Source organism: Numida meleagris, chromosome Z (genome assembly GCF_002078875.1).
Source record: "Numida meleagris isolate 19003 breed g44 Domestic line chromosome Z, NumMel1.0, whole genome shotgun sequence".
Taxonomy (NCBI): domain Eukaryota; kingdom Metazoa; phylum Chordata; class Aves; order Galliformes; family Numididae; genus Numida; species Numida meleagris.
In genome coordinates this window covers 37,534,865-37,561,331 of record NC_034438.1, presented here as the reverse complement: position 1 = coordinate 37,561,331, position 26,467 = coordinate 37,534,865, and the positions used below count along the sequence as shown (strand labels likewise).

General features: G+C 39.2%; 1 protein-coding gene across 3 annotated transcripts in view; it reads right to left on the bottom strand.

Moving 5' to 3' along the window:
• PCSK5 (proprotein convertase subtilisin/kexin type 5) overlaps positions 1–26,467 on the bottom strand; it is a 261,474-nt gene that overhangs the window by 188,862 nt on the left and 46,145 nt on the right. For 2 of the 3 annotated variants that reach the window (XM_021380737.1, XM_021380739.1), the window contains exon 3: positions 25,061–25,174. In XM_021380737.1, the coding sequence (XP_021236412.1) occupies positions 25,061–25,174 (114 nt within the window). Of the gene's footprint in view, positions 1–14,938; positions 16,138–25,060; positions 25,175–26,467 lie in introns of those variants that run through there. The other variant, XM_021380738.1, reaches the window with a different exon arrangement.

The window sequence follows — 26,467 nt, the reverse complement described above, 5'->3', positions numbered from 1 at the left end:
ATAGTACACAAAGAAAGTTTACTGTAATTAAAACTAACAGCCTTTTCCTCAACACGAATGCATCCTGTTCATGTGGCTTGTCATGACAGTAAGATACAACCCACGGGCATCTGCCTGCTGCAGGGGCAGTGCCAGCCCACAGGCAGACCTGTCCCCTGAGACACAGGTTCAACAGCCCCTCACTGAAACTGCGTTCCTCCAACCCCTCTAGGGTCAGCCAGAGATTCAGGCAGGTAAGAGGAGAAAAGCAAATGGTAGGATGAAGGAGAAACAAATGAAAACAGACTGATCTTGGAACTTGCATTGTAGCAAGTGTCTGCATGAGTGTGCTTGGCACTCACTTCCTGCTACATGGCCCTGCACCCTCATCTCATCTAATGTCTGCCACTCCTCAAGTTGCAAGCAGTATGAAAACATTCAAAGCGATGCACTTCACCTTGACTTGGCCCAATTCTTTCCTACAGAGCACGAGTGCCTGAAGGCTAAGGTGCAAACAGACATCAGGTTGCTATCACATCCTCCTCATCCTTCTCCTTTATCTCCCATTCACCAACCCTCCTGCACTTTCAGACACAAACCAGTGGATTTGAAAGTGGCCATTTGCTGTTACTAAAGCAAACCTACGTTATTAGGTACTATGATACATAGCATACAGTCTCTCTTGATGTCTTTCTCTTGTGCCTGCAATTATTCACCTGCCAGCCCGCCCGCCTTTCCTCTTGAAGGCTCTCAGGTCCCTGTTCCAAGGAACCTACGGAACTGGCTTAAAGATTTTAATCTGTGTATTGCTTGGAAATGTTCACACTGCTGTATTTATGAAATTAACTACAGTCTAAACTTGCCATCTGTACAGTGAATGTAATGACTGTACGCATCAGACTTTCTAATACACAAACAGCAGCATTAAAAGTATGTGAAGTTTCCAGGGCTTCTGTGTTTTTCATAAGTGCTATTGAAATAAGCATTGGAAAATGCCTACAAAAGCAATGAGTATCATTGTTCACATTTTACTGGTGTGAAGACAAGGAGACAAAAAGTGAAAACACGTGACAGCACAGGGTAAACCCACAAGAGTGGTAACATGCAATCAGGAATTCCAGGCCTGACCTCCAGCTGAATTAACTGGGCCATTACCCTGCTCTGTCATCCCCTTCTCTGAAATGCCGCGCAATCCTCTGGCTGCTTTGCTGCCTGTCTTGTCCTCTCTTCATGGGGGGTTGGTTTGGTTCCCACCTAGTCAAACCATGCAGGCTGAGCAAAGTGTTTTTAATGCCTTTCAAGCCCTCTGGCTCTCCTTCAGAAGATGACCCCTTCTTCCCTTAATGATGCTGACAGTTGCCCTCACTTACTCACCTGAACTGCTGCTCTTGTGATGGTGGTAAAAACGGACTAATTAATCAGCTGTTTTCCTACACTCATGTAGTCAAATACAAGGTTGCTTTACCACGTGCTCTGTTAGTTCACGCAAGAGAGGTGCCAGATCAAATTGATATTAAGATTACCGCACTCTGCTCCAAGCCCGGACACTAACCTAGTATAAACAAAATTTTTCTGCATAAAAGAAACTGCAGGGGTAAAGCAGGGGTAACGGCATCCCACTTACAATTTTGGATCACAGAATATATAACACATGGATAGAGAGTGCAAAGGCAGTGAAGATGCATCCAAACAGGAGTAGTTCAATAGCAGGTGATGGGTTCAGTCCTTACAGTTATGATATATTACTTATCCGCAAGTCTTATTAAAAATAGCATCTATTCCTTACTATTCTCTGACTCCTCACTTCCTTTTTATCTGTGCCCTTCTCTCTGTTTCTATTCTTCTCTTCCAATACTATCTTTTACCAATTAAATTCCAGTTTTGTTTCATTCAACATCTGATCTCAGCTTCCTAAATTTTAACTACAAACTATACGATTAACTATACTATACGATTAGGATGAATCTGATTAGGCACATTTCTCTCAAAGATTTGGCTTTTATCAGAAATGTTTTAAATACTAGCAACAGATTACTCTTCAAATACTATATAATACACTGTACGTCACCGTTCCATATTCAATAGCATACAACATGACATCTATTACTTGGTTTCACCTGCATTCTTCCCTGTCACTTTAAATTCCTCTTACCTTCAAAAACATTTCTTATAAGGAATTTTCCACTGCTGGGTTCCATTCTGTTATTTTTCTTTAACCATGTGCTGCTTCTTTACAACTAATCCAAATTACATTATCAGCTGCTCAGCAGAGAAATGTTTTCAAATGAATTTGGAAGCAGAGTTTCAGTTTTTAGTGTTAGCCAAATGAAAAAAACAAAACAGTGTCACAATAATTATGTGTGTCACAGTGATAGGGTTTTACATCAATGGGCAAATTTTCAATGTATTTTTCCAGTCCTTTCTTTTTAGAATTAAAAACATACCCTGTCATGTTAATGTACAAAAGCTGTGGATTTGCAAGATTTCTACTAGGCCAATCTTTGAACCATTGTTTTTCAATTTTAAAAAGAATAGTATGCACTATATTTGGAACACAGAATTATGGAATAAAAGAGTTTATGGAACTCCTCCCCAGTTCTAGCACATCAAGTAATTCAGAAATTTCCCATTGGTATCACGACTAGACAGCTGCAGTAAGCTACCATCATTTCAACATACACTGGTTTCATCTATTGCCTAGAGGTTACCATCAAAATGAATAAACAACCTCTCACTCAGCTACTATTAGCAATTTGACTGAGATTTTTAAAAGGCACTCAGATTATGGTGTTTTTCTCTGGACTCTCTAAGTGGAAAATTTTAATGACACCACACTTAGTATTTAATAGAAACAGTCTACAAGGTGGAAAGATGGTTGAAGGACACACAGAAAAGGGCTATAGTAAGGAAAATGTCAGATACGGAACCTTTCTCATACTTGAAATTCAATTAATATGAGTGAAAAAAGACAAAAGAATAAGGCATCTTTGGACAGACAATTCGGAAGCCTGACTCTGCAACTAGCAAGCAGACACAACATTAGAAATGTTTTCTGTTTTGCATGGTGCTTTCAGTGTTAGACATACGTCTGGAATCCCTTAACTATATTGTGAAATTCTCTCTAAAAACTAGCTTATAGTCTTTACAATTATTTTAATGTTTGCTGTTTGCTGCATTAATTTTGGTATGCTTGGTGATCAGCTAGGGATCAGTAGCAAAATTGAATGGGAAAGTGAGAAATCAAAAATCATATTAATGGCCAAAACCTTTTAGAATTTCAGAACTTAAAGTAAAAGAACAATGACTACAAAATTCTATTCACTCTTTTGCCAAGCCTGTTAGTGTATAAAAACAGAGTAGAAATAAGTATCTAATACTGTGACATAGTTTCTCAGAAATGACCCTCTATAAGTCTTCATGAGGAACCCAGTATTAGTTTCCTAGAGTTTTGGAGTTACCAGGACTTCTCTGACAAGATCTCATCAACATATGAGGGAGTACAGAGAAACAAAAAATGATAACCAAATGAGACAATTTGAGGTGGCAGGTCTTGGATCTAGTTTAGTGATATATATGCTTCTGATCTCGGGAAAGCTCTCGCATAATAGTCCCCAGCAAGAGATAAGAGAAGATAGACCATTTCAGTATTTAAAACATAATATGAGTCAAATAATAGGATAAGAATAGTAAACATTAATAGTGAAGAAATAAGAATATGATTTTCTTTTTTGCTTCAACTTTAAATGATCTCTCACTACAGCTGCACACAATATTTTAAAGATCTAGCAGAAGCAGGCAGATAATATAAGTTCTGTTTCATCCCAAACACAATATTTTTCTTTCATTAAATAGTAACTGTCTTCTGAAGTCATGTCTTACTGACTTGTTACTTGTTTTTCTAAATCTGTCTCTGTATCAACAGAAATATTCAAAGAGTGTACCTTATGAAATATTTAATACCAATTTACTGCTAGTGCAACTTTAGAGGGCTTAGTTCATTTACTTCAGCAATGAAATTGGTTCTTAAGCTTTACTGATTCCTCAAGTTAACAAACAAAAGTACAATTAGAGACCAATATGAAGAATCGCAAGCATACATTATTTTATGCCTGTTTATGCAATGAAGGAGAACAAGAAATCAATATAAAAGAGTTTCTTGTATTCATAGGATTAACTATAGTCAGACAAGAAAAATTTACAAGGCTATATTTATGGCTTTTTTTCAGTGAAAAATATGACACTCATAACTCTTATTCTTTGTTTGTGATTACATCACTACTCTTTCTAAAAATAGAATGACTCATAATGCTTTAAATTTGTATTCAAGACAACTCCTTTACCTATCCATCACAGGCACTTCTTGAAGTTAGTACTGGTTTCTTCTGTAACCCATGTGCTGGCTCAAACACAAGTTAATTCAGGAAAGCCCTATATGTTCATATTCCATAGGCTGCCAGGTTGATGACAGCTTTTAGGAGTGGGAAACTTCTCCCCATTCTATCTTTGCAGATGGCAGACTTTCTGTCCCCACTGCAAGTTCTGGAACCTGTAGAGGCACAGAAATGGTGTGCTTCTTTGTTCCACATGGGTCACAAGCTGTCGCTCCACTGAGATGCCTGACTCTAGTCCTATCTTGTTCCCAAGAGGAGAGAATAGGAGAAACTCCTTCAAGGCAAACACAGAGATGTTAACTAAAACCTCCCTCAGGTCATTGTACATGTCCAGCCATCTCCACTAAGCAAATATGAAAAGAGGCTTTCACAGAAATGGCAAAATGTCCACCACATCATCCACCACTGAGTAAAGCCACATATATACAGAAAGAAAAGAAAGGTTAAAAAAAAAAAAGAAGAGGAATCTATGAATTCAGACAGCCAGAACATGTCCATTGTACCTTGGATACACCAATCATCCATATGAATGGCACATCACAGACTTGGTGCACCTGAGGTATCATTGAAACACTACTCATATGTTGTAAGATCTGTGTCAACATATGGAGAGATTCCTGCCTGGGAAGTGTTGGAAAAAATATAGGAACCTGATGTAAAAAATCTTTGGGAGTCAGCAAAGGACAGAAAAAGAGGAGAGAAATGATTTCCACAGCCTGTGGTTCCTGTTAACACAGGAAGAGAAGTATTCATGGAAATACATCTCTCTACGCGGCAGTACTCTCTCATGATGCCTGCACGATGCCTATTACTACTCCTACCACTACTCCTGCTGCTGCTGCTGCTGCTAGCACTTATACTAGTATATAAAAAGCTGACTTAGCAACAAAAGGTCAGAAAGTGAACCAAAAGTTAAGGCATTTTTACCTGCGTAAAATGCTATCTAAAAGTGAAAAAAAAAATAAACTAATCACAGAAACAAAACAAAGACAATAACAACAACAAAAGAGAAATGGCAATTCTTTTATTAATTGGAGAGAATATATTAAAAGAACAGCTGCTCCCTTGCCCCAGCTGTGCGGCATCAACCCTGGGGATCCAGTTTTCATGAAGGATGAATAATTCCTTAGAGAGACAATTCTTTCCTTCCTGCTATTTTTTTGTGGCCTTTGCCTCATATTTTTATTTGACCTCCTCTAAGTCCTAAAAAAGAAAGAAAAATAGGGCAGTTTTACACAAGGTCCCAAGATGCTTTTTTTGTGCATCAGTTCATGGAGTCCATATGACTATATGACTGTTTGAAACTCTGAGTGCTCATGCTTTTTTAAGACTATTTTTTATTCCTCTTGGTCATGAAAGATTTTGAAAATGTGAACACTACAGTCTCAGATCACAAAAGCCAAATATTTTTTTTTACTAAGCTCTTAATTTTGTATGCAAATTCAATACTATATTCTGGACATGACTTGTGAGCTTTCAATGCTACAGGCTGGTAATACTAATCCCCTTAACTCCCTAACTTCCTTTTCAACCTGAGAGGTCTCAATCAGAGCTGTAGATTGTGCTTATCACCACAGTGATATAAACTGAAAATGCTGAAACAGTGGTATGAATCAGCGTATCAGCATCCACGTTAAATTTTGGTTCTCTGAGATTTTTGCTGTTATGCACTACAGCCAGCCTAGAACCTACCTCATCTCCAGATTTGTGAGTACAGAATGGGCTAGAAAAAGCCTAAAGGGCATCAGAATTGTAAAAATAGTTGTATTTCTTATACATGCTGTTTATTCAGTGTATCAATTGTGAGAATTTGACAAATGGTAAAACAGCAGCATTGTAAAACAAAAGAAGTAAAAGAAAACTAACTACAGACAATCAAAAGAAGGAGCTTCTAGCTATCTTCTAAAGATGTTTTCTAGTTTTACTATTGTTTGCTTTCAGTGACGAGTTTACAGCTTTTTATAAAAAAAATCAGCGTTCTTAATCTTTCAGTCAAAGCACAGGAGTAAAAACTAACACAAAGATAGCTTGCAGTCACGTAGTAGACTAAGCTCCTCTCTTTAGCAAGTAAGGCTTGCTGCTTTGGTTATTTCTAAGATAATTATTAAACAGAGAGATGGTAAGGCTTGCTTTAAAATATTTTTTTCCTAACTTTTTAGGGATTCTCTCTAAGCTATGAAAGACATTCTTCACAGCTTCCTTTTTAAGCCATTTACAAGTCAAAGAATACTACTCCTGTATCATGTTGTTAAGAAGCATGGGAGAGGGAGATGGTTTTTATTTAGACTTTGTGTGAACATACGTGACAGAACCAAACTCACCACACAGAAAGAAGACTCTGAGCAGATGGCTCCAATTAATCATTAACCTTCCCACAGACTGATGAGAGTGGGAGAAGCCTGCAGCTTATACAAACCCACTTTGTTCCCCTTCTGATATCTTTTTATTTCACGGCAATATGAGGAAACAGTTTAAGAAGGATTTGCTGTTATGCAACTGTTGGAGTGTGGAGGACTGATTGAGAAGGACCTGGAATACTTAGTTTTTCTAAGAATGCTTTGAACTTGTATGGATGAGAGGGCTTGTGAGGAAACAGATGAAGAGATGTTGGCTCTGAATGCTCGGACACAACTTTCTAAGGGTTGTAGCGCTACTGCAGTCCCTTTTTCTCTATTTTACATTGTGGTCAGATCTCTTTGATCCATGAGGCAATAGCCTGGTGACATCTGGTGTTAATGGTAGCAGGATGTCCTGTGGGAGAAGGAGGGAGAGAGGGACAATGAGAGGGAGGGATATGAGACAACAGGACTCATTCAGGAGTCTGAGGGAAAGATGCATGTCTCCCTTTTTCCTCAAGGGACAAAAGAGGGTAGCAGAAGCGGGGCACATGCTGCTCAGAATATGGTGACAGTCTCACATTCCATTATAAGCAACAGAGCAGGAGTTTTTCCTCTTCTTCCTGTGGGCATATGGAGTTCTTGGGCCTGGAGCTGTTTCACCGTGCCTTTGCTTCAGCAATAAACATCTATGCTACTTGATACCTTACAAGCCTTTTCCCTAAGAGCCATAAAGACACATCAGCTTATTGTACCCTGGGTCCCATTATTTGCTTGGGTTGGTACGTCAGAGGAGATTGTAACTTGTCAGAGGACAAACTTTAAGCCTAGGAAACTGTTCTCTTGAGACAGAAGTATAAACATCACTTCATACCCTCCTTAGATAGCCTTACAGAAATATTTAATCTAAAACTAAAATGCAAGGTGTGAAAATTCATTAACTGTAAAGGATAACACTAAGATGAACGGCTGCTATTTTGATTTGCCTACAGGGAAGTGAGTACCCTAGGCACCAATGGACTTTTCACCATTTGAATGTACTTTGGTTGATGAATGCAAGGCCTGCTATGTATTATAAGAGAAACCTGGGAAGATAAGACCAAACCACTAGAGGGAGTGGCTAGTTATATTTTGCAAATGAGATCATCTGGCAGAAATGTGAGAATTAGTCCTGAGAAATCTAGGGAGGCCCAGGAAGAAGAACTATTCAAGAAACAGAAGTTTTGCATAGACTAAAAAGTACCACAAAGTTACTCCTTCTACTGTCTCTGAAAATTTATCTCTGCTGATTAAATGTTGAAGTTCTCCTGAAATGCTGGAGAAACATATGACTGTGCTGTGAATAAAATACTGTGCAAAGTAGACAGAGAATGTAAAATTGCTGTGAAAATTGCAAAGAGTATTAAAGGAAACGTCAGCAGAGTGTCAGGATTCAAATTGTATCAGAAAATACAAATATTGCAAAAAAGTTCTGGAGAAATGCAATATATTAGCAAACACTGATTTCATGGAGAACCAGTATCTAAAGGACTTTCTACTAATAGGACTGTAAGCATCTGTAAGAATTGCTGCTGAACTAAACCCCCGTCTTTACTAATAAAGCCAGATAAAAATTGAATTGAGACTATAGATTTGAACTGATACTGAAGGAATCATAGAATCAAAGAATGCCTTGGGTTGGAAGGGACCTTAAGGATCACCTAGTTCCAACTCCTCTGCGTGGGCAAGGTTGCCACCCACTACATCAGGCTGCCCAGCGCCCCATCAAACTTGGCATTCAACACTTCCAGGGACGGGGCATCCACTGATTCTCTGGGCAACTTGCATCAGTACCTCACCACTCTCTAAGTAAAGAATTTCCACATAACATCTAACTTAAATCTCCCCTCTCTTAAAGCCACTCTCCCTTGTCCTATCACTATTAGACCACGAAAAATGTTGGCCTCTCTCCTGTTTATAAGCTTCCCTCAAGTACTGGAAGGCCACAGTGTTTTCATGCACAAACAGAGCACTCAGTCTCACTGTCTATGTCATTGATAAAGATGTTGAAGAGCAGCAGTCCCATGACTAACCTCTGGGGTACAGCACTCATCACCAGCCTCCACCTGGACATAAAGCCATTGACCACAATCCTCCAGCTGCGACCTTCCAACTAATTCTTGACCATATACCTCTGACCGTGACCATAATCCTCTGGCTATGACCATAATCCTCTGGCTAAAGAACTGGTTGGAACCACTGAATAGTCCACCTATTAAATCCAAATTTCTCCAATTTAGAGATAAGGATGTGGTGTGGGATCATGTCAAAGGCCTTGCACAAGTCCAGGTAGATAACATCAGCTGCCCTTCCTTTATCCACCAATGCCATCACTCCATTATAGAAGGCCACCACCAGACTAGTCAGGCACAATCTGCCCTCGGCAAAGCTGTCCTGGCTGCCTCGGATCACCTCCTTGTCTTGCATGTGCCTTAGCAGGTCTTCTAGGACAATCTACTCCATGATCTTCCCAGGAACAGAGGTGAGGCTCACTGGTCTATAGTTCCCTGGGTCTTCCTTTCTCCCTTTCTTGAAAATGGGAGTGATGTTTCCCTCTTTCCAGTCACTGGGAACTTTACCTGACAGCCATGTATTTTCAAATATGATGGAGAGCAGCTCAGCAACCACATCAGCTAGTTCCTTCAGTGCCCTGGCATGCAAGCCATCAGGCCCCATAGACTTGTAGACATTCAGGCTCATTGGGCAAGTTCAGACTTGCTCTTCTCTTAAAGTGGGAACCTCACCTAGAGCTTCAGGGATGAGAGAAGCATGGGAAGCCTGGCTGCCAGTGAAGACTGAGGTAAACAGGCAAAGAATGAGAAACATGCAACCTCAGTAAGAGCACTTTTTATGCACATGAAAGAGTAGAAAATGAAAGTGATCTAATTCGAAATGGGAGGAAAATCACCATCGTTACTGTCAAGTTTATACTGAATCTGTGTGTAAGCCATGTTTCAGCTTTGAAATGCAGCACCTGTCAATGATAACTGCTTTACCTCTTGCAAATACTTAAAAAAACAGGAAATGTGCAGCTGATACATCCAGAAAAAGCACTAAATAAAACTATAAGAGCATTGTAAGAGTGGAAGATGATAAGCAGCAATAACTAAAGATAAAAGTTCATAATTCTATGATTTTGACAATTCTCCTGCATCCTCCACTTTTCCTACTATTGTAGCTACGAAATGCTCTTTGGGGCTCCTCTTTTCTACATTTTGCATTCTTTCTTGCCATTCCTACTGTTTCTATTAGACTCTTCTGTGATTCCTGTCAGTAGATCTTCTGAATCTCAGCTGTAGATATGTCTTCTTTTCATTATTATTTCATTTCTCCCACTGGCTCTGCTGTATAACTGGAAATACTATTTTGACATGAATGGGTGCCAAAAATACTTCACAAAGCTTAAAGTGTCTTTTAAGTAAAACAGGGAATTCTCATGGAGATATAATATACCTCCAATAAAATAATTCTTTTTTTTAAGCTGTCATATTCTATCATGTAAACGCACAAGACAATTACAAAAATACTTTTATTTACTTAAAAATGTAACTGAGATCTTTGGATCCAGCAGAGAAGTAGTATAAACCCATAAGCATTTAATAACACAGCCACTCATAAGGAAGTTAGCAGAGGGCTTGATATGTCTGTACTTTGAAGCCTTTATGATGAATTAACAGATATAATCAACTCATTTTGTTTAAGAAAACATTAGCAACCATGTGCAATTATTAAGTCTTAAATCTTAAGAGGCTACCAGCTTTCTAGTAGTATGGGAAAGCTGAAGTTACGTTGTCCTACAGCATGCTCTCAAATATGATGACACAAACAAGTGGAGTGGGAACTAATGATAACAACAGAGACAGTGATTGGGACTACTTGTGAATGTGAATCTATTTAAACAGTGTGATTGCAGTATTATTGTATATATATAAAATCATAAAATTATGCAGGACTAATACTGCAAGTCATAAAATGAGAGAAAGTGTCCAGAAACAGAGTAATAGTGAAAAGGATTTAAGGCATAAGGTAGACAGTCACCTGTAAATTCAAGATGTTTTATAAGACCATATATTACCTCTTGATAGGTAAGCAGTGGGTTAACAAGAAAAGTGGGTTAAGACACTTCTTAAAATGACAGTAATGAGGCTTCCTGGATTGATGTGCATACAACTAGTATTGAAGTTTCAAAAAAGATGCTGTTGGAAAAGGAGCAGTGAGTCCTTGTTTTCAGAACCAAGTGCTGGAAAAACAATTTACAGCAATTCTTAACAAGCTCAATGTATTTATTTTATCAGAGTGTGAAGACATGATTGAAGTATGCAAGTAACTTAACGCAGGAGTTTTTGAAGGTGGAAGCTTCTTTAAACTGTTAGGGAGAATGGCCTAACAAAAGTACAAAAAAAGATAAATATGCAACTACATGGCATAAGTTAATTTAATAGCTAATCATTAAAACAATGCTCTTATTGATGAGACTCTTGTACAAACGTGATCTTTTATCTAATATGTTTACATCTTACAGAAAGCTTACTGCAGCTTAGTTAGAAATTCTGGGCTTGAGATTGTAGATTACCAGTTGCGCTGATTGTTGGTCAAACTAAATGAACATGACAATTATCTCTCATATCTGTGAAATGAATGAACCAAAGTAGTTCAGATCCTGATGCAGGCTGCTATGAGACTAAAGCAGCAATGTGTTAGAACTCCACAGAACTCTCAGAAGAAAGTAGGGTCTGGAAGAAATGAACCTTTTCCTGCCATAAAACTGCCCTCAAAAGCTCAGAAAGACAGTCTCAGTGTCTGAAGTTAGGTGCTGCTTTAAAAACATGTATATCCTCCACAACGCTAAATACTCTCAGAAATATTAACTAATGTGAATAGAATGTCTTCGATATTCAATTAAATATACAAAACAGTAATATCAAAGGAGAATTAGTGTGACACGTATTGAGATGATGTTTCTTTTTTTTATCCCCTTTAGCCTTTATAAGTAGGAGACAAATACTTAGTAAAAAAAGTTTGTAACACTTCTGGAGAAAATTCAAGAAATTTTAATCCAGTGGCTTCTCTGTGCATAGATTCTTACAGTTCTAAGGAAGAAAAATACCCATGTATGTGACTGCTCTGTTATTTACACAAAAGAAAATGACCTTTGCAGGCAAAAAGATTTCTAAACAAGGAAGGACGAAAGTTGGTAATCACAATGTAATAGTAGGCATATTTCAACACAAAGTTTTGTGCAGCAGGAAACTAATGAACGTTGTTCTAGGGGACAACTAAAGCTGGTAACAACAGATAAGGAGAAGTCTGAGGTACTCAACAGTTTTTTTTGCCTCAGCCTTCTCTGATAACTGCTTGTCATACAGCCCTCAAACATTTGATTTGGAAGGAAGGCACTGGGGAAGCAATGTCCCTCCCACTGTAAGCAAAGATCAGGTTCATGACCACCTGAGGAACCTGAATGTCCAGAAGTCTGAGGGTCCCAATGAGATGCATTCCAGAGTCCTTACGGAATTAGCTGATGTAGTCACCAAGTCATTCTCAATGATATTTGAAAAGTTATGGCAGTCAGGTGAAGTCCCTGGTGACTAGAAAAAAGGCAACATCACATCCATTTTTATGAAAGGTAAAAAGGATAACCTGGGAACTACTAACACATCAGCCTCACCCCTGTGCCAGAAAAGATCATGGAGCAGATCCTCCTGGAAGCTATGCTAAGGCACATGGAAGACAGGGAGGTGATACAGGAGAACCAGCATGGCTTCACCAAGGGCAAATCTTGTTGACCAACCTGGTGGCTTTTTATGATGGTGTCACTGCATCAGTGGACAAAGGAAGTGCCACTGATGTCATCTGCCTCAACTACAGTAAGGCCTTTGACACAGTACCCCACAACATACTTCTCTCCAAATTGAAAATATATGGATTTGGTGGGTGGACTGTTCAATGGACAAAGAACTGGCTGCAGGATTGAGTCCAGAGAGTGGTGATTGATGGCTCAGTGTCTGGATGGAGATCAGTGATAAGTGGTGTCCCTCCGGTCAGTACTGGTACCAATAATTTTTAATATCTTCATCAGTGACATCGACAGTGGGTTAGAGTGCACCCTCAGTAAGCTTGCAGATGACACCAAGCTGTGGGTGTGGCTGACACACCAGAGGGACAGGATATCATCCAGAGGGACCTAGACAGACTTGAGCAGTTGGCCCAGGGGAACCTCACAAGATTCAACAAATCCAAGTGGATTAAACCAGTATGTGCTGGGGCATGAAAGGACTGAGCACAGCCCTGCCAAAAAGGACCTGGGGGTACTGGTGGATGGGAAACTGGACATGAGACAGCAACATGCCCTCTCAGCTCAGAAAGCCAACTGTATCCTGGGCTGCATCAAAAGAAGCATGACCAGCAGGGTGAGGGAGGTGATCCTGCCCCTCTACTCTGTGCTGGGTGAGGCCTCATCTGGAGTACTGCGTCCAAATGTGGAGTCCTCAGTACAGGAGAGACATAGACCTGTTGGAGCGCATCCAGCAGAGGGCCACAAAAATGATCCAAGGGATGGAACACCTCTCCTATGAGGACAGGCTGAGAGAGCTGGGGCTGTTCAGCCTGGAGAAGAGAAGACTTTAGGGAGACCCAATAGTGGCCTTTCAGTATCAAAAGGTGATCTACCAGAAAGAAGGGAACAGACTCTTTAGCAGGGTTTGTGGTGACAGGACAAGGAGAAATGGTTTCAGGTAAAGAGGGGAGATTTAGGTTGGATATAGGGAAAAAGTCTTTCACAGTGAAAGCGGTGAGGCACTGGAACAGTTTGCCCAGAGATGTGGGGGATGCCCCATCCCTTGAGACTTTCAAAGCCAGAATGGACAAGGCTCTGGGCAACCTGATCTAGCTGTGGATGCCCCTATTCATTGCAGGGGAGTTGGGCTAAATGACCTTTAAAGGGCTCTTCCAACTGTAAAGATTCTATAATGCTATGATTTTATCATCACTCTGGAATGGGAACAGGTAGAAACTGCAGGAGACTACTTTAAAAGCAGGATAACCATACCACAAATACAAATATATCTAATAATGAAATCAAAACCAAGCATGTCACGATCATCAGGCAGGCTGAAAGAATCTAATCTCTAACTTGAGTGAGAGATAATGAAATGACTGAAATGATAATCTTGCTCCCTCAATTTCTTCCTTCTTTACTACGCTGCTTCCCTGGGTCTGTTCAGTTATTCACAAGAGATGATGAAAGAGAAGGGGACAAGATTGGAGGTAAAGAGATTGTAGATGGTAGGCTGTGAGATAATGAGTCTCTAGGATGTCTTTGGCGTCTTGGAAAACTTCCTCATTAGAAGGTGTCACTGAGGATGTTTTCTGAGGCATGGAGAGCTTGAGGTACAAGAATTCAGGGCATTCTTCTAGAATCACATTTTCTGTATCCATACTGATTCCTTTGCAAATTGTAAGGGCTATTGGACTTTTTAAGTAGGCTGTATTAATTGCTCTGTCTATATTTCAGTTCACGTAGATGGGGCTTTAGTTAATCAAGAACAGATGGATTTCAGTGTTGCAGTAGTTGGGATCATATAAAACCCCTGAGAAGCTGGGATGTTCATTCAAATGCTGTGTCTGAATTCTTACATTGGCCTACTTGAGTCCAGACCAGAAGTCTTAGAAGGAAAAAGGTCTTCTGATTCAATATTAAATGTGGAGGAGCACATAGGAGTTGAACAAAAAGGAAGTTATTCAACCTCTTCATAAATACAGAAACTCTTTTTCTTTGCTTAATATTGTCTTTATTTTTTACTAAATGGGTTTTCTGGCTTCCAAATAAAATCTTGTAGCCATGAGTTGATATATAAAACAGCATCTTCCACGCAGTAGTTTACTGTTCATTAATACACTGTCGTGTCCTAAAGATACGCAAGCGCAAAACCTCAATGCATATTTAATGTGTAGTCTCTTATGTATATTTATATTTGTCTCTCCCTGGGCCTCTATGCTTATACTATTTGAACTTAAAGTAGTTTTGAACTGCTTTCAAAACTGAAAATAACCTCCTTGTTCTGTTAGAAATTCACATAAAAATAGATAAAGACAAGGCAATTACATGTTCAAATGGCATGCTAGTTATGGATTAGTGGATTCTAATGGAATAGAAAGGGCAAGAAAAAAGTACCAGCACTGTAAAAGACTCACATTTGAAACTCCTGAGGCTGTATGAGGCTCTTCTGTCCCGCACATTTCCGTCCTCTCTCTGACCACCATGCATTTCTACTGTTCGCTAGAAATGAACTTAGTTTGAAACAGCCAGTAATTAAGTTTCCACAGAATTTATAACCTCTGTATTAAAAGAGCAAGCATAGGTATTGCCCACATTGCTCCTCCCCTCAGTATTGGCATATCTTTCAAAAAGCACAACTTGTTTGAGGAGACCTGGGATTTTGTGCTGACAGACTCCTCTGTATTCTGTGTCTGAGCTCAAAATGATCATTCCATTTAGGTTAAATTTCACCAGATTTGTATTTAAAAGACAGTAAGGACCTTTCCCATGTGTATGTGAAAACACTCAGTGGACTCCTCTCCAACATGACATGGATAGAGTTTGCTATACTTTTACTCTCCTATGCTACTCTTCAAGGAGCTGGAGCAGCAGCAGCTGGAACTCATAGCACAGATGTTATGGCATTAGAAGTACCATAAAAAATTCCAATGCTCTACTGAACATTCTTTCCTCACTAAATTTTTGTATTTTTTTAAAATATGGCCTAAGGGAGCCTTAGGGTCAGCAAGAATTGTGATCCCTGCACACTTGTCACCTTAGCTACAGTGCTTGCTTGCGAGATAGGAGGGAAGAGGGCATTCTTGCACAGATGTGGGAATCAGGAAAGCTAGAGTTTTGATACCTCCATTCTCGTGATAGCCTGAGTCATATGGCATTTGTCATCAGTAAAAGAGGAGCATAATGTTTAAAAATGATATGAGACCTAACATCTTAGATCTAAATTGTGCTTCTCTCATCTCTCTTTTGCAAAGAATGCTGTATAGATCAGGCTTGCTTGGGTACAAAATACTCAGGAAATTGTTGTATAGAAGCAAAATGCTGTCTGAGCAGTAATATAGCTACTCTACATAGCAGAAATTTATACTCATAGGTTATGAGTTTGTTTCTGATGAGAACGACGCATCAGTTCATTCTTTATTCATTGGACCACAATGCAGACAAGCTTCCGAACTGCTTCTTTTGTACACCCTGTGCAATTCTGATCACTTTGGAGTTCCTTATTTGAATAGCATTCTTTATTTGAAAAAAATATATATTAGTATGTAAATAGATATCAAGGGAAAATGGCTTCAAGCTCAGGGAGGGTAGATTTAGGTTAGATTTAAAGAAAAAATCTTTTACAGTGAGGGAGATGAGGCACTGGAACAGGTTGCCCAGAGATGTGGTTGATGCCCCATCCCTGGAGACTTTCAAGGTGAGGCTGGGTCAGGCGTTGGGCAACCTGATGTAGTTGTGGTATCCCTCTTCACTGCAGGGGAGTTGGACTAGATGGTCCTCAAAGGTCCCTTACAACTCTAAGGATTCTATGATTCTATGATTCTATATTTATTAATCCCTTTTGAAGTACATAAATGATGGTCAAAATACATATGTTGTTTGAAGAAGTATTTTTTAAAACTAATTAAATGACCCCTTCCTCAATTTAGTGATCTTAAGTACTAAGTATTGCACAACAGAAATTATTGTTCCTTCTGTTTTGATATTATTTGATTTTGATTTTAAAAAAAAAATTAGAAAAGTGCACAGATACCCAAACAGTTATTCTTGGAAATTAAAGGACAAATCCTTTCTCCCTTGAAAGACACACACACACAAAAAGTATCCTTCCAGTTAAGTATGTATCTACATATTTACAGGAATGTTTTTCTTGTTTGACTGCTTTGAGAGACAAAACCTAAAATACACTAAATTGTAGGCCAATATAACACATTTTGTAGTTAATGTTAGCAATTTTCTGTCTAACTGTATTCCACATAATTTATTTAGCTGTTTATTTTGAACTAAAGCTAGATATTTATTATATCTCATTAGAAATTCAGCATACATTTAATTTCCTCACTAATTGTAGAAACTAAAAAGGCAACTAGGAAAAGGCAAAGGAAACTAAAAGGCAGTTGAGAAAACTGCTACTTTATTCAGATAAAGTATTTCACAGAACAAGATGGCCCAGAAGAGTACCTGCAGTTTCTTAATGTGGCTTAGCTCTTACTGAGAAAAAAATCCCATTTAAAATACTTTTTTTAAAGTGGATACTGTCCCTCTGAAGATTGGTAAAGGAACATGAGCTAATGCTGTATGATTTATTACCAAATCTTTGACACCCAGAGAAGCTCTCCTAAACAAGTAAGGAAATGATTTCAGTGTTGCAGCTTCGTGGTTCAGTGAAAATGCTGGTGCAATCTGTGAATAGTGCTGGCTTCCATTTTGTGCTTTCTGTGCACTTTCAGGAATGCTGTTCAAGAAGCCATAATGGAATGTCCCAGAGGAAAATATCAAATAGCCTATCTAGTCTTTCTGTCTTTAAGTATTTGTTAATCCTGCTAAAGTAGTCTCTTTTCAGTAGACAAGGTGAAAACTACTTATCTCGTCTTTTTGGTTACCTAAAGCATGTTGCTGTTTTCCAATACTGAATGAATTCAGGGCAAATTTAATTTCAATTTAATTATATGATTTGGAATTAAATTGTGTATTTCATGACCTTATGTTACTAGTTCTACCTTGTCCACAGACAACAAGAGGTATGTTTCCCACCTACAGTTCTGCAAAGTGATGTTTTGGCATCATGGCACTTCCACGAAGTCACAGATTGTCTTCTTTCTGAAAAACCAAGGGCTCAATCTTCTTGTGCAAGAAAAACCTCAAATGCAAAAAGCATATGCAAAATCCAATCCAAGTTTCAAAATATGCAAAACACTTAGAAATATGTCATCCCACCTCAGAAAGAACAATGATTTGGCTTCAGCTGCTCAGACAGAGAGAGAGAACAATTCTTTGGAGAACAATAAGAAGACACTGAGGTTTTTCCTTAGCTGCTAATATCTGGTGTAGGTGCGCTGGAAATAAACTGTTAGGCACTAGTGAAGATGATAAATATTAATTTGGGGCAGGTGAAAATCTGTCCCAAATTCTGTTTTTCCTGGGTTTGCACTTGGATGTAGTGGGACTTCTCTCCCCTCAGCCTCCCTCCACCCCACCCCATCAGGCATCTCATCACTCCTTCTTTTGTCCTCCTCTCTTTCCTTCCACAGCCCCACTCACCTCAGATGACCTTGTTAAGGGCCGGACCAGGATCCTAAAATCCTTTCCTCGGCTCTGACGTTCACATTTGGAGTTGCAAGGGAGGCACCAGACAACTCCACAAAGACCTCAGCAGCAGCACAGAGGAAGCAATTGGCTTGTATAACTTTTCACCTCCACCTTATTTCAGGGCTGCAAAAGCCTAGGAGGTTCACATTACTCACTGCTGATTAAGTCTTATTAGCTATATTGTGGCTGCCTTTGAGTGCAAAATATACAGCGCCAGAGCAGGAGTGTTCCTCTCTGTGAATGCTAGTACAGCTCACCTAGGGGCTCACAAATAAACTATCCATCCGCTGCTGTACAGCATGCTAGAGGAGGAGATCCTTCACCAAAGCTTAAAGCAATGCTCTCATCAGAGTTTGTAGAAAGCGAAAAGTAAGCAACATTTCCTGGGTTTTGGCTTCATCGTCAGAGCTGAAGACAGACAGCCCTAGATGCAACTACTCCAACTACTTCAGAGCTCTTCAGGCTGTATGAACTGCTCTTAGTTGTGGTATTAATGACATCGCATCTGTCTGTACCGGAAATCGCACTGGACAATTATAAGGGCTCCAAAAGTAATACCTCTTATTTTACTGTCTTGGCCCACAATGTCAGAGGCAGATGGTGCTGGTATGGCAGTAGAGGCTGAACTTTCCCAACAATATTCTGCTACATTTTGTTGCCATGTGACATATAGCAGCAGAGGGGCGTCTGACATGGAAGTGTGTATGAAGCAAAGGGGTATGACTGAATTCCTCCTCCATGAGGAAAAAACGGAACCCACTGGCATTCATCAACACTTGCTGTACATTTCTGGAGACAAAACAGTGGATGTGAGCACACTGAGGCAGTGGGTGGTGTGTTTCAGCAGTGACAACAGTTATGTGAAATACAAGCCTTGTTCTGGACAGCCAAGCACAGCTGTCACATCACAAAATGAAGAGAGTCTTGATCAGCTGATCCATGTGAAGCGGATTGTGACAAGGGAACTGTGTATGGAGCTGAATACTGGCTTCAGTGTGTTGGAAACTATGACAGCAATGTTAAATATCACAAAGTTTGCACCAGGTGGGTCCCGCAGAACACATTCTGTTCTCTGGCTCACACAGGAACAGGGAGAACACCATATGCAAGTTTGTCAGGAACTACTGAACTAATATGAAGCTGAAGGTGACAGTTTCCTGGATTGCATCACTGCTAGTGATCCGACATGGTGTTATCACTACAAGCTGGAGTCAAAACAGCAGTCCATGGAGTGATGACATGTTAATTCTCCATCAAACAAAAAGTTCAAGATGTGGCTCTCAGCTGGTAAAGTGACACACTGTCTTTTGAGACAGGAAAGGAGTGATCGTTATGGATTCCTGGGAACCTGGACAAGCTATGAATTCTAACTGCTACATTGTGATGCTGGCTGAGCTGAAGGCTCAGACTTCCAGATTCAGTCCAGAGAAGACAGCCTTTCACTTGGAACACAATAATGCCAGGCCCCATACCAATTTGAAGACCATGGAGCACATTACAATCTTTGCTGGACTGTCCTACCACACCCACCGTATAGTCCAGAATTGGCACCTTCTAACTTCTATCTGTTCAAGCCGATGAAAGATGGACTCCTTGGGCAACACTTTCCTGGCAATGATGTCATCATAGTAGGTGTGAAACAGTGGGTCACCTCCACTGGTGCAGTTTTTTCTGCATGTAGCATTCAGGTTCTTCTGGCAAAAATGCATAGCCAGTGCTGGTGACTATGCTGAAAAACAGTGCAGCGGAAAATTTCCTCTATCAAATAGTGTTACCGTGCTCTTCCTATCTGTTGTACTTTCCGCAGAAATAAATAGGAGGCATTACTTTCAGAACAACCTATGTATGAAAGAATAACTGATAAGTACTTGCTGGTAAGTAAAACTCAGTAATTCAATGTGCTGATCAACACCAAGTTCCAGCCTGATGCTTCCTTTATAAACTTATTTTGGTGCTAGACAACCATCCATGTGACCATATGCTATTTCATTTCATTTGCCAACTATTTCATTCACAGTAAAATTTGGGCATCTGGTTTTCAGTTCAGTTTTGAAAACTGGCAATACAAGATGAGACAGTGATCTGAGATATCCAGCACAGCCTCACCAAGGGCAGATTGTGCCTTAACAGTCTGGTGGTGGCCTTCTATGATGGATTGATAGCAATGGTGGACAAAGGAAGGACAACATCTATCCGGACTCCTGGGACCTTTGACATGGTCCCAAAGCACATCTTGATCTCTAAATTGGAGAAATATGGATTTAAAAGGTGGACTATTCAGTGCATAAGACTTGGTTGGAATGTTGCAGCGAGAGGGTTGTGGTTAATGGCTCTGTTCCCAGGTGAAGGCCAGTGACATGTGATGTCCATCAGAGTTCCATCTTGGGACCAGTATTCTCTCACATTTTTATCATGACATAGACAAGGAGATCCCATGAACACTCAGCTAGTTTGTGAATGACACCAAGCTGAGTGATGCAACTGATAAGACAGAAGGAAGGGATGCCATCCAAAGGCATCTGAACAAATTCAAAAGGTGGGCCCATGTGAATCTAATGAGGTTCAACAAGGCCAAGTGGAAAGTGTTGCACTTGAGCCAGGGCAATCCCAGACATATGCACAGACTGGGAGAAGAACTCACTGAAAGCAGCCCTTCCAAGAAGGACTTGGATATACCAGTAGATGAAAGGCTTAACATGAGCCAGCAGTGTGCACTTGTGGCCCGGAAGGCCAACAGTGTCCTGGGCTGCATCAGAAGGGGGGTGGCAGGAGGGCGAGGGAGGAGATTGTCCCCTCTACTGTGCTTTCATGAGGCCCCACCTGGAATGCTGCGTCCAGTTCTGGGGCCCCCCAACACAAGAAAGATGTGCAGCTGTTGGAGTGAGTTCAGAGGGGAAGCCACAAAGATGATCAGAACTGGAGTACCCTTCCAGTGATGAAAGGTTGAGGTAGCTGGGCTTGTTCAGCTTGGAGAAGAGAATGCACCAGGGAGACATCATTGTGGCCTTCTAGTACGTAAGGGAACCTTATAAACAGGAGGGAGACTGATTTTTTGAACAATCGAATAGTTATAGGGAAACAGTTTTTCACCAAAAGAGGGAAGATTTAGATTAGACAAAAGGAGGATATTTTTTACTCAGAGGGTGGTGAGGCACCGGCATGGGTTGCCCAGAGAAGTTGTGGATTGCCCATCCCTGGAAGTGTTCAAGACCAAGTCCCTGGGCAACTTGATGTAGTGGCTGATTTAGTGGTTGGCAACCCTACCCATGGCAGGAGGACTGCAACTAGGAGATGTTTAAGGTCCCTTCCAACCCAAGCCATTCTATGATCGTATGATTCTATAATTCTATGATTCTATGATTTCTGTTTGCAGATTTCTTTTAAGAGTATTTTTTTTGCAGAGATTTTATAAGAAAATCTGATTTTTCAGCAACCAAAGAGCAGCATATTTACCTAATGTTTTTCTTCTTATAAAAAAAGGCCATGTAAATTATAATGTTTCGTAGTCATCTTCCACTGTATTGTTACCTCTCCCAGAGAAAACTAGATTAAAGAGATGTACAGTGTAGCCTTACAAAAGTTCTTCTTGTGGGTTTCAAACGAATGATTATGAAGTTGTCTGCTTTTAGCACTCCTCCAAATGCACTTTGTGTTCCACCTTTGTGTTTTATGTCTAGAAAGAAGGAACAATGAGGAATAAATGGAAAGGAAAAACAACAGTAGAGGAAAAGAAGTATTCAGAAAGAATAGCGGAAGGATTTAGTTTGGAGAAATTAATAGCAAAATTGGACATTAAAAGGATTAATTAAGAAGGTGAGTTAACACCAGTGTGGACCTAAAATACTTGTAAAGCAAAATAGAAGTTTTACTTCAGTAATGCTTTGAATTATGCTTAATTTTAATTTGGAATGTGTTTAGTAATGACAATAAAAATGTGTTTTATTTGGTTTATATTACCTAATAAGTGGTGTCCTTCTTCTTCCATTCTGAAGAGCTTATGAATGTCTTACTCATTTTCTATCTGAAACGCGCCAATAAAGAGAAGAAATTTAATAAACAGAGCATAATGATAGATAAGTAGCTGAGCTCTGGGTATGGCACGCAGGAATTAGCTTTCTCCTGACTCAGTATTTGGGAAGGGATTTTCACTAGGAACCTTCTTTCCTTTTGATTTTATTTCTTTGGTATCATTCTAAGAAAGTTGGACCAAGTCTGTAGGTCATTTTCAAACAGTAATTGTACAGTGACTCTCATGTGAAGTTTCCTGTATTACTTGATCTATAATAAGATTCTATTTTACCTTTAACATAGATACCGAAATAACAGAGGTCATGATCGAGTAGATGTTTTCTCCAGCTTTCATTCCTCTGAGTGAGTGAAGACAAAATAAATTTCCCTTTACTTAGGTGTTAGAAGGCAATGAAAGAAGTTACTTCTCAGTAGATAATCCTATAGCAATGAAAAAGTACATGCATACTTCTTTAGGTCATGAGTGGCTCTGGATGTTCTGTCTGCTTTGGGATCCTCTGAACTGTAAGGCACTAAATATCTACATTTCTAATTTCTCCGCACTTTCTAGGAATGTTTCTAGAGTTAATGGAGAAAAATAGAGCAATAAAAAAGACCTTTTAATTTGTTTATGGAAAAGTTCTTGAGAGATACTTTTAACCTTTGCAATGACCCAAAACAGGTCTGAATTCCCTGCGTAAGTTCTTGTCATAGATCTCACACAAACAAAAATGTGTTATTTCTAGTCTCAGCTATTAAAATTACAAGGGGAGATCCTTGTGAAGAAGAAGTTGGAGAAGAAAAACATTAATTAGATTTTGTTTGACAAAGTCTTTGAAAAGAAGTTCTCGTGTCAACAAATGTGAACTACATTTATAGCCCTTTTGGAGATTATACCAGTTCAGTGGCCAAAGGTATCAATCTTAACCGCAACGAAGTTACTTATTAATCAAAATGCAAACCTGTAGATGATAATACTTCATTACTTTCTCAATAACACCTCTGCAGCCATCAACCTAGAAACCTCTTTCTGACATAGCAATGACTGACACCATTAACTAACCTCCAGTTCCTTTATTTTCTCTTCAACTTATAAAGATAAACTGGATTAACAAAAGTTGCTACGGTTACAATCACAAATACAGTCATATGAGGATATCTGGTAATGAGCCATGTCAGTCCTTAAGTCAACTCATTCACATATTTTTAGCTATTCTCTGTTGCAGCACTGCACTCGCTAATCCTTTATTGGTCACTCTCAATGAAATGTCATCAAACCACTAACACTAAAGATACTGCAAATACAAAAGAGTTATTCAGTGGAGGCAAATGCAAGCAGTCAGGGGCAGTCCTTTCTCAGAGTGCTTCCAAGTGAGGGCCTTCTTATACAGGTACAGAAATGAAAGTACTCTGAAAGTTATACACAACAAACAGCAAACTTTCTTCATTGCCCTAACCAGTTTATGAAACAGTGTGGCCAGGCAACAACTCACAAACAGGAGACTGATATCTTCCTGAACAGGTTAACTCTTATAAGTGCCTTTTATCAGTTAGAAACAAAACAAAACAAGAAAAACATTAATCCAATTCCACCAAAAAGCCACGGTGACACAATAAAACTTGCATGCAAAGCTAGGAACACAAAGGAGATATTACATAAACTACCATTAACCATGCTAGTGGGCTTTTGACTCACTGCTATTATTTCGTTGAAATTTGTACTCCGTCTTCCGTTCAAGCACAGAGCTGAAAATTTTGGCTGGTGACATGCCCATATGTGATATATAATGAAGATGAGGACTTCTGGCTATCTATGTTTACTAACAACAATTGCTTTTCAAATTACTTCAAACCTACATTATTTTTTGTTTGTTTTTCAATCCATGCAACAATAAACTACAAGCCAGAATGAAATTAATGTTAAAAAGAAACGTTTAGAAAAATGTAATGCTTTCTTAGGACAATCTTGCTCATTCACATGAAATAATACACTAACGTTTTGAAATTAACAAAGTGCCTGAAAAGATAATGTCTACTTACAGGAAAATTGTCTTACATATTGTTGCCAGAAAAGCATAATTTCCTCACTATCTGAAGCAAATCCATCTATCAAGTCAAACCTTCTGAGTGTCCTGCTGCCCGTAACAAAGTTGACATAGCAAAAAAACAAGATGCAAATACTTAGAACTATGACAGCAGAATAGCAGGGAAAGTGTTCAAGTCCGTAATATCCAGCATGGGGAGGTGGGAGATAGAGTCAGTTGTCTAACTTGCTACTTCTCACTTTCTATAAGTAAAGATATGAATTTTTCATTTGCACCTTCATAGGTGCAATGAAGATAATTTTTAAAATATGGTAACTAAGGGAGTTCCACTCCAGGCTTTAACTGTGAGTATCAGGCAAAGAAGAAAAAATAAGTTTGCTCAGAAAACACAGAATTCTTGTCAGAAGGAAAGCAGCATAAACAATCTGTTTACTTTAACAATGCAATTGTCCACTACTAAAGAGAGTGTAAACACAACATTGAACAGTCAGTCTTTGGGGCTCTTTTCTCCTGTTCCAGGACACAAGACATTTGTATCACATTGATGTCTGAGACAGTGAATTATACACATTGAAAACAAGTGGTTTCACTGCTCCCACAGATTGTGGCCAAGTTCCTTCCCTTCTCACTGCTGAAAGTTTATCCTCTAATAAATAATTCCCAAGACATCTTGCAATAGGAAGCATTCATGAATGACTGCATTAATAAATGTTTCCTATTGCAGGGCTCCCTGGGAATTCTTGTAATACTTGCAAGGAGTTTACAGACCTTCATTAGTAACATTAAAAAAGGGAAATTTGCTACTTTTGAACACGCTATTTTGCCCTGTTTCAAAACATCACAGCAGACAACTAAATGCTGGTATGAAACAAAGCCAATGACCCATTATGTACTTACCATGTACCACATGCTTGGCCACTTGGGATCATTGAAATAAGTGGATTGGGTACCTCCAGGTTTATAATCCCTCTTTATCCTTCTTTTAACCACCTGCTGTTGTATCCACTCCACCTGCCAACCAGGAAAACATTTGGTAAGTGTTAGGGTTCCATGGAGATTATCAAGAAATGTGTGAAATCTTGGGAAGTTTGCCATTACCATACTTGAAGACATATTTCTTGTTAAAGAGTTCATTTTGGCAGTGGAATTGCACAGCTCACCTTGGCATATGGCTCACTAGGGAGTAAGTTCAATTTTGCTAGTGCTACAAATATCCCTGAACAACCGCTTAAATCTCCTGCTAGAAGGATTTCATTTGCGATCATCTTTTAAATGCCATTATTTTTTTCATTACTAGAATTGAACTTTTTTTCAAATTTATAAAACTAGTTTTATAAAGTGTAACAGTAGGTCACAATAATTAATAAACTATACTTCTGACAGTTTTTTGTTTTAAGTCTTTCTGAAAACAAAAGCTTTCAGTAAAATATTAAAGTATTCCGCTTAACCAATACCTAAATCACCTTCACTGCTTGGAGTGAATAAAACAAAATTTAACTATATTTTTAGTAGGTTAATTCTGTGTCAAGATTCTCTCTGCCAGGTGCTCTGGAACTCAATTTTGTGCAAAGTACTAGTGCAGGGAGAAACAGACAGATACTGAGCAAAACGTCAAATTATAACAACAACAAAAAGAGCTTGAAACATGGAAGATAAGGGTTAAAAATGTAGTTCTTAAAAGCAGATTCTTGTCTGTCAGATACCTCTTCTTAGAATCTCAACACACTCAGAAAGAGCGAGACTGAAGGTGACACCAGCCTCAGAGCAGACAGAACTGCAGGCATTTTGGCATTAGCTAGTCTAAATGGGAGCTAGTTTCTGTGAATGTAAGTAGCATAACTATCCGCAGAGAAAAAGAGATTATATTTACACGCATCTATCTCCCTTAAAGTTCATATTTTTTGCTGAATTATTTCACGAGATATAACTATAAAAACTTAATTCCCCTCTTCCCAAGAAAGACAGCCATTTCCTCTTAGCAGCCAACTCTTCACTTTTTATTTCTGCTGTTCATAAATATCTACGTATGCACACACACATATATATAGAGAGAATAAGTTTACTTTCAGCTCACATATTTCTCTTTGTCACTTGTCAGAGATGGTATCAACATTTTTCCTTAGCAGGCTTATTTCTACCATATCTGCAGTTCAGCTTCAAAACATGAGGTCCCTAGAAAGACAGGTCCACTGACATCAATGGAAATTCTTCTCAAGATCCATACCACCTCTTCCTCTACCATCGCTACCATATGGTTTTCATGGTTTCCTTTAGAAAGTAGAGTTGCATTTTCCCCTTTCCTAA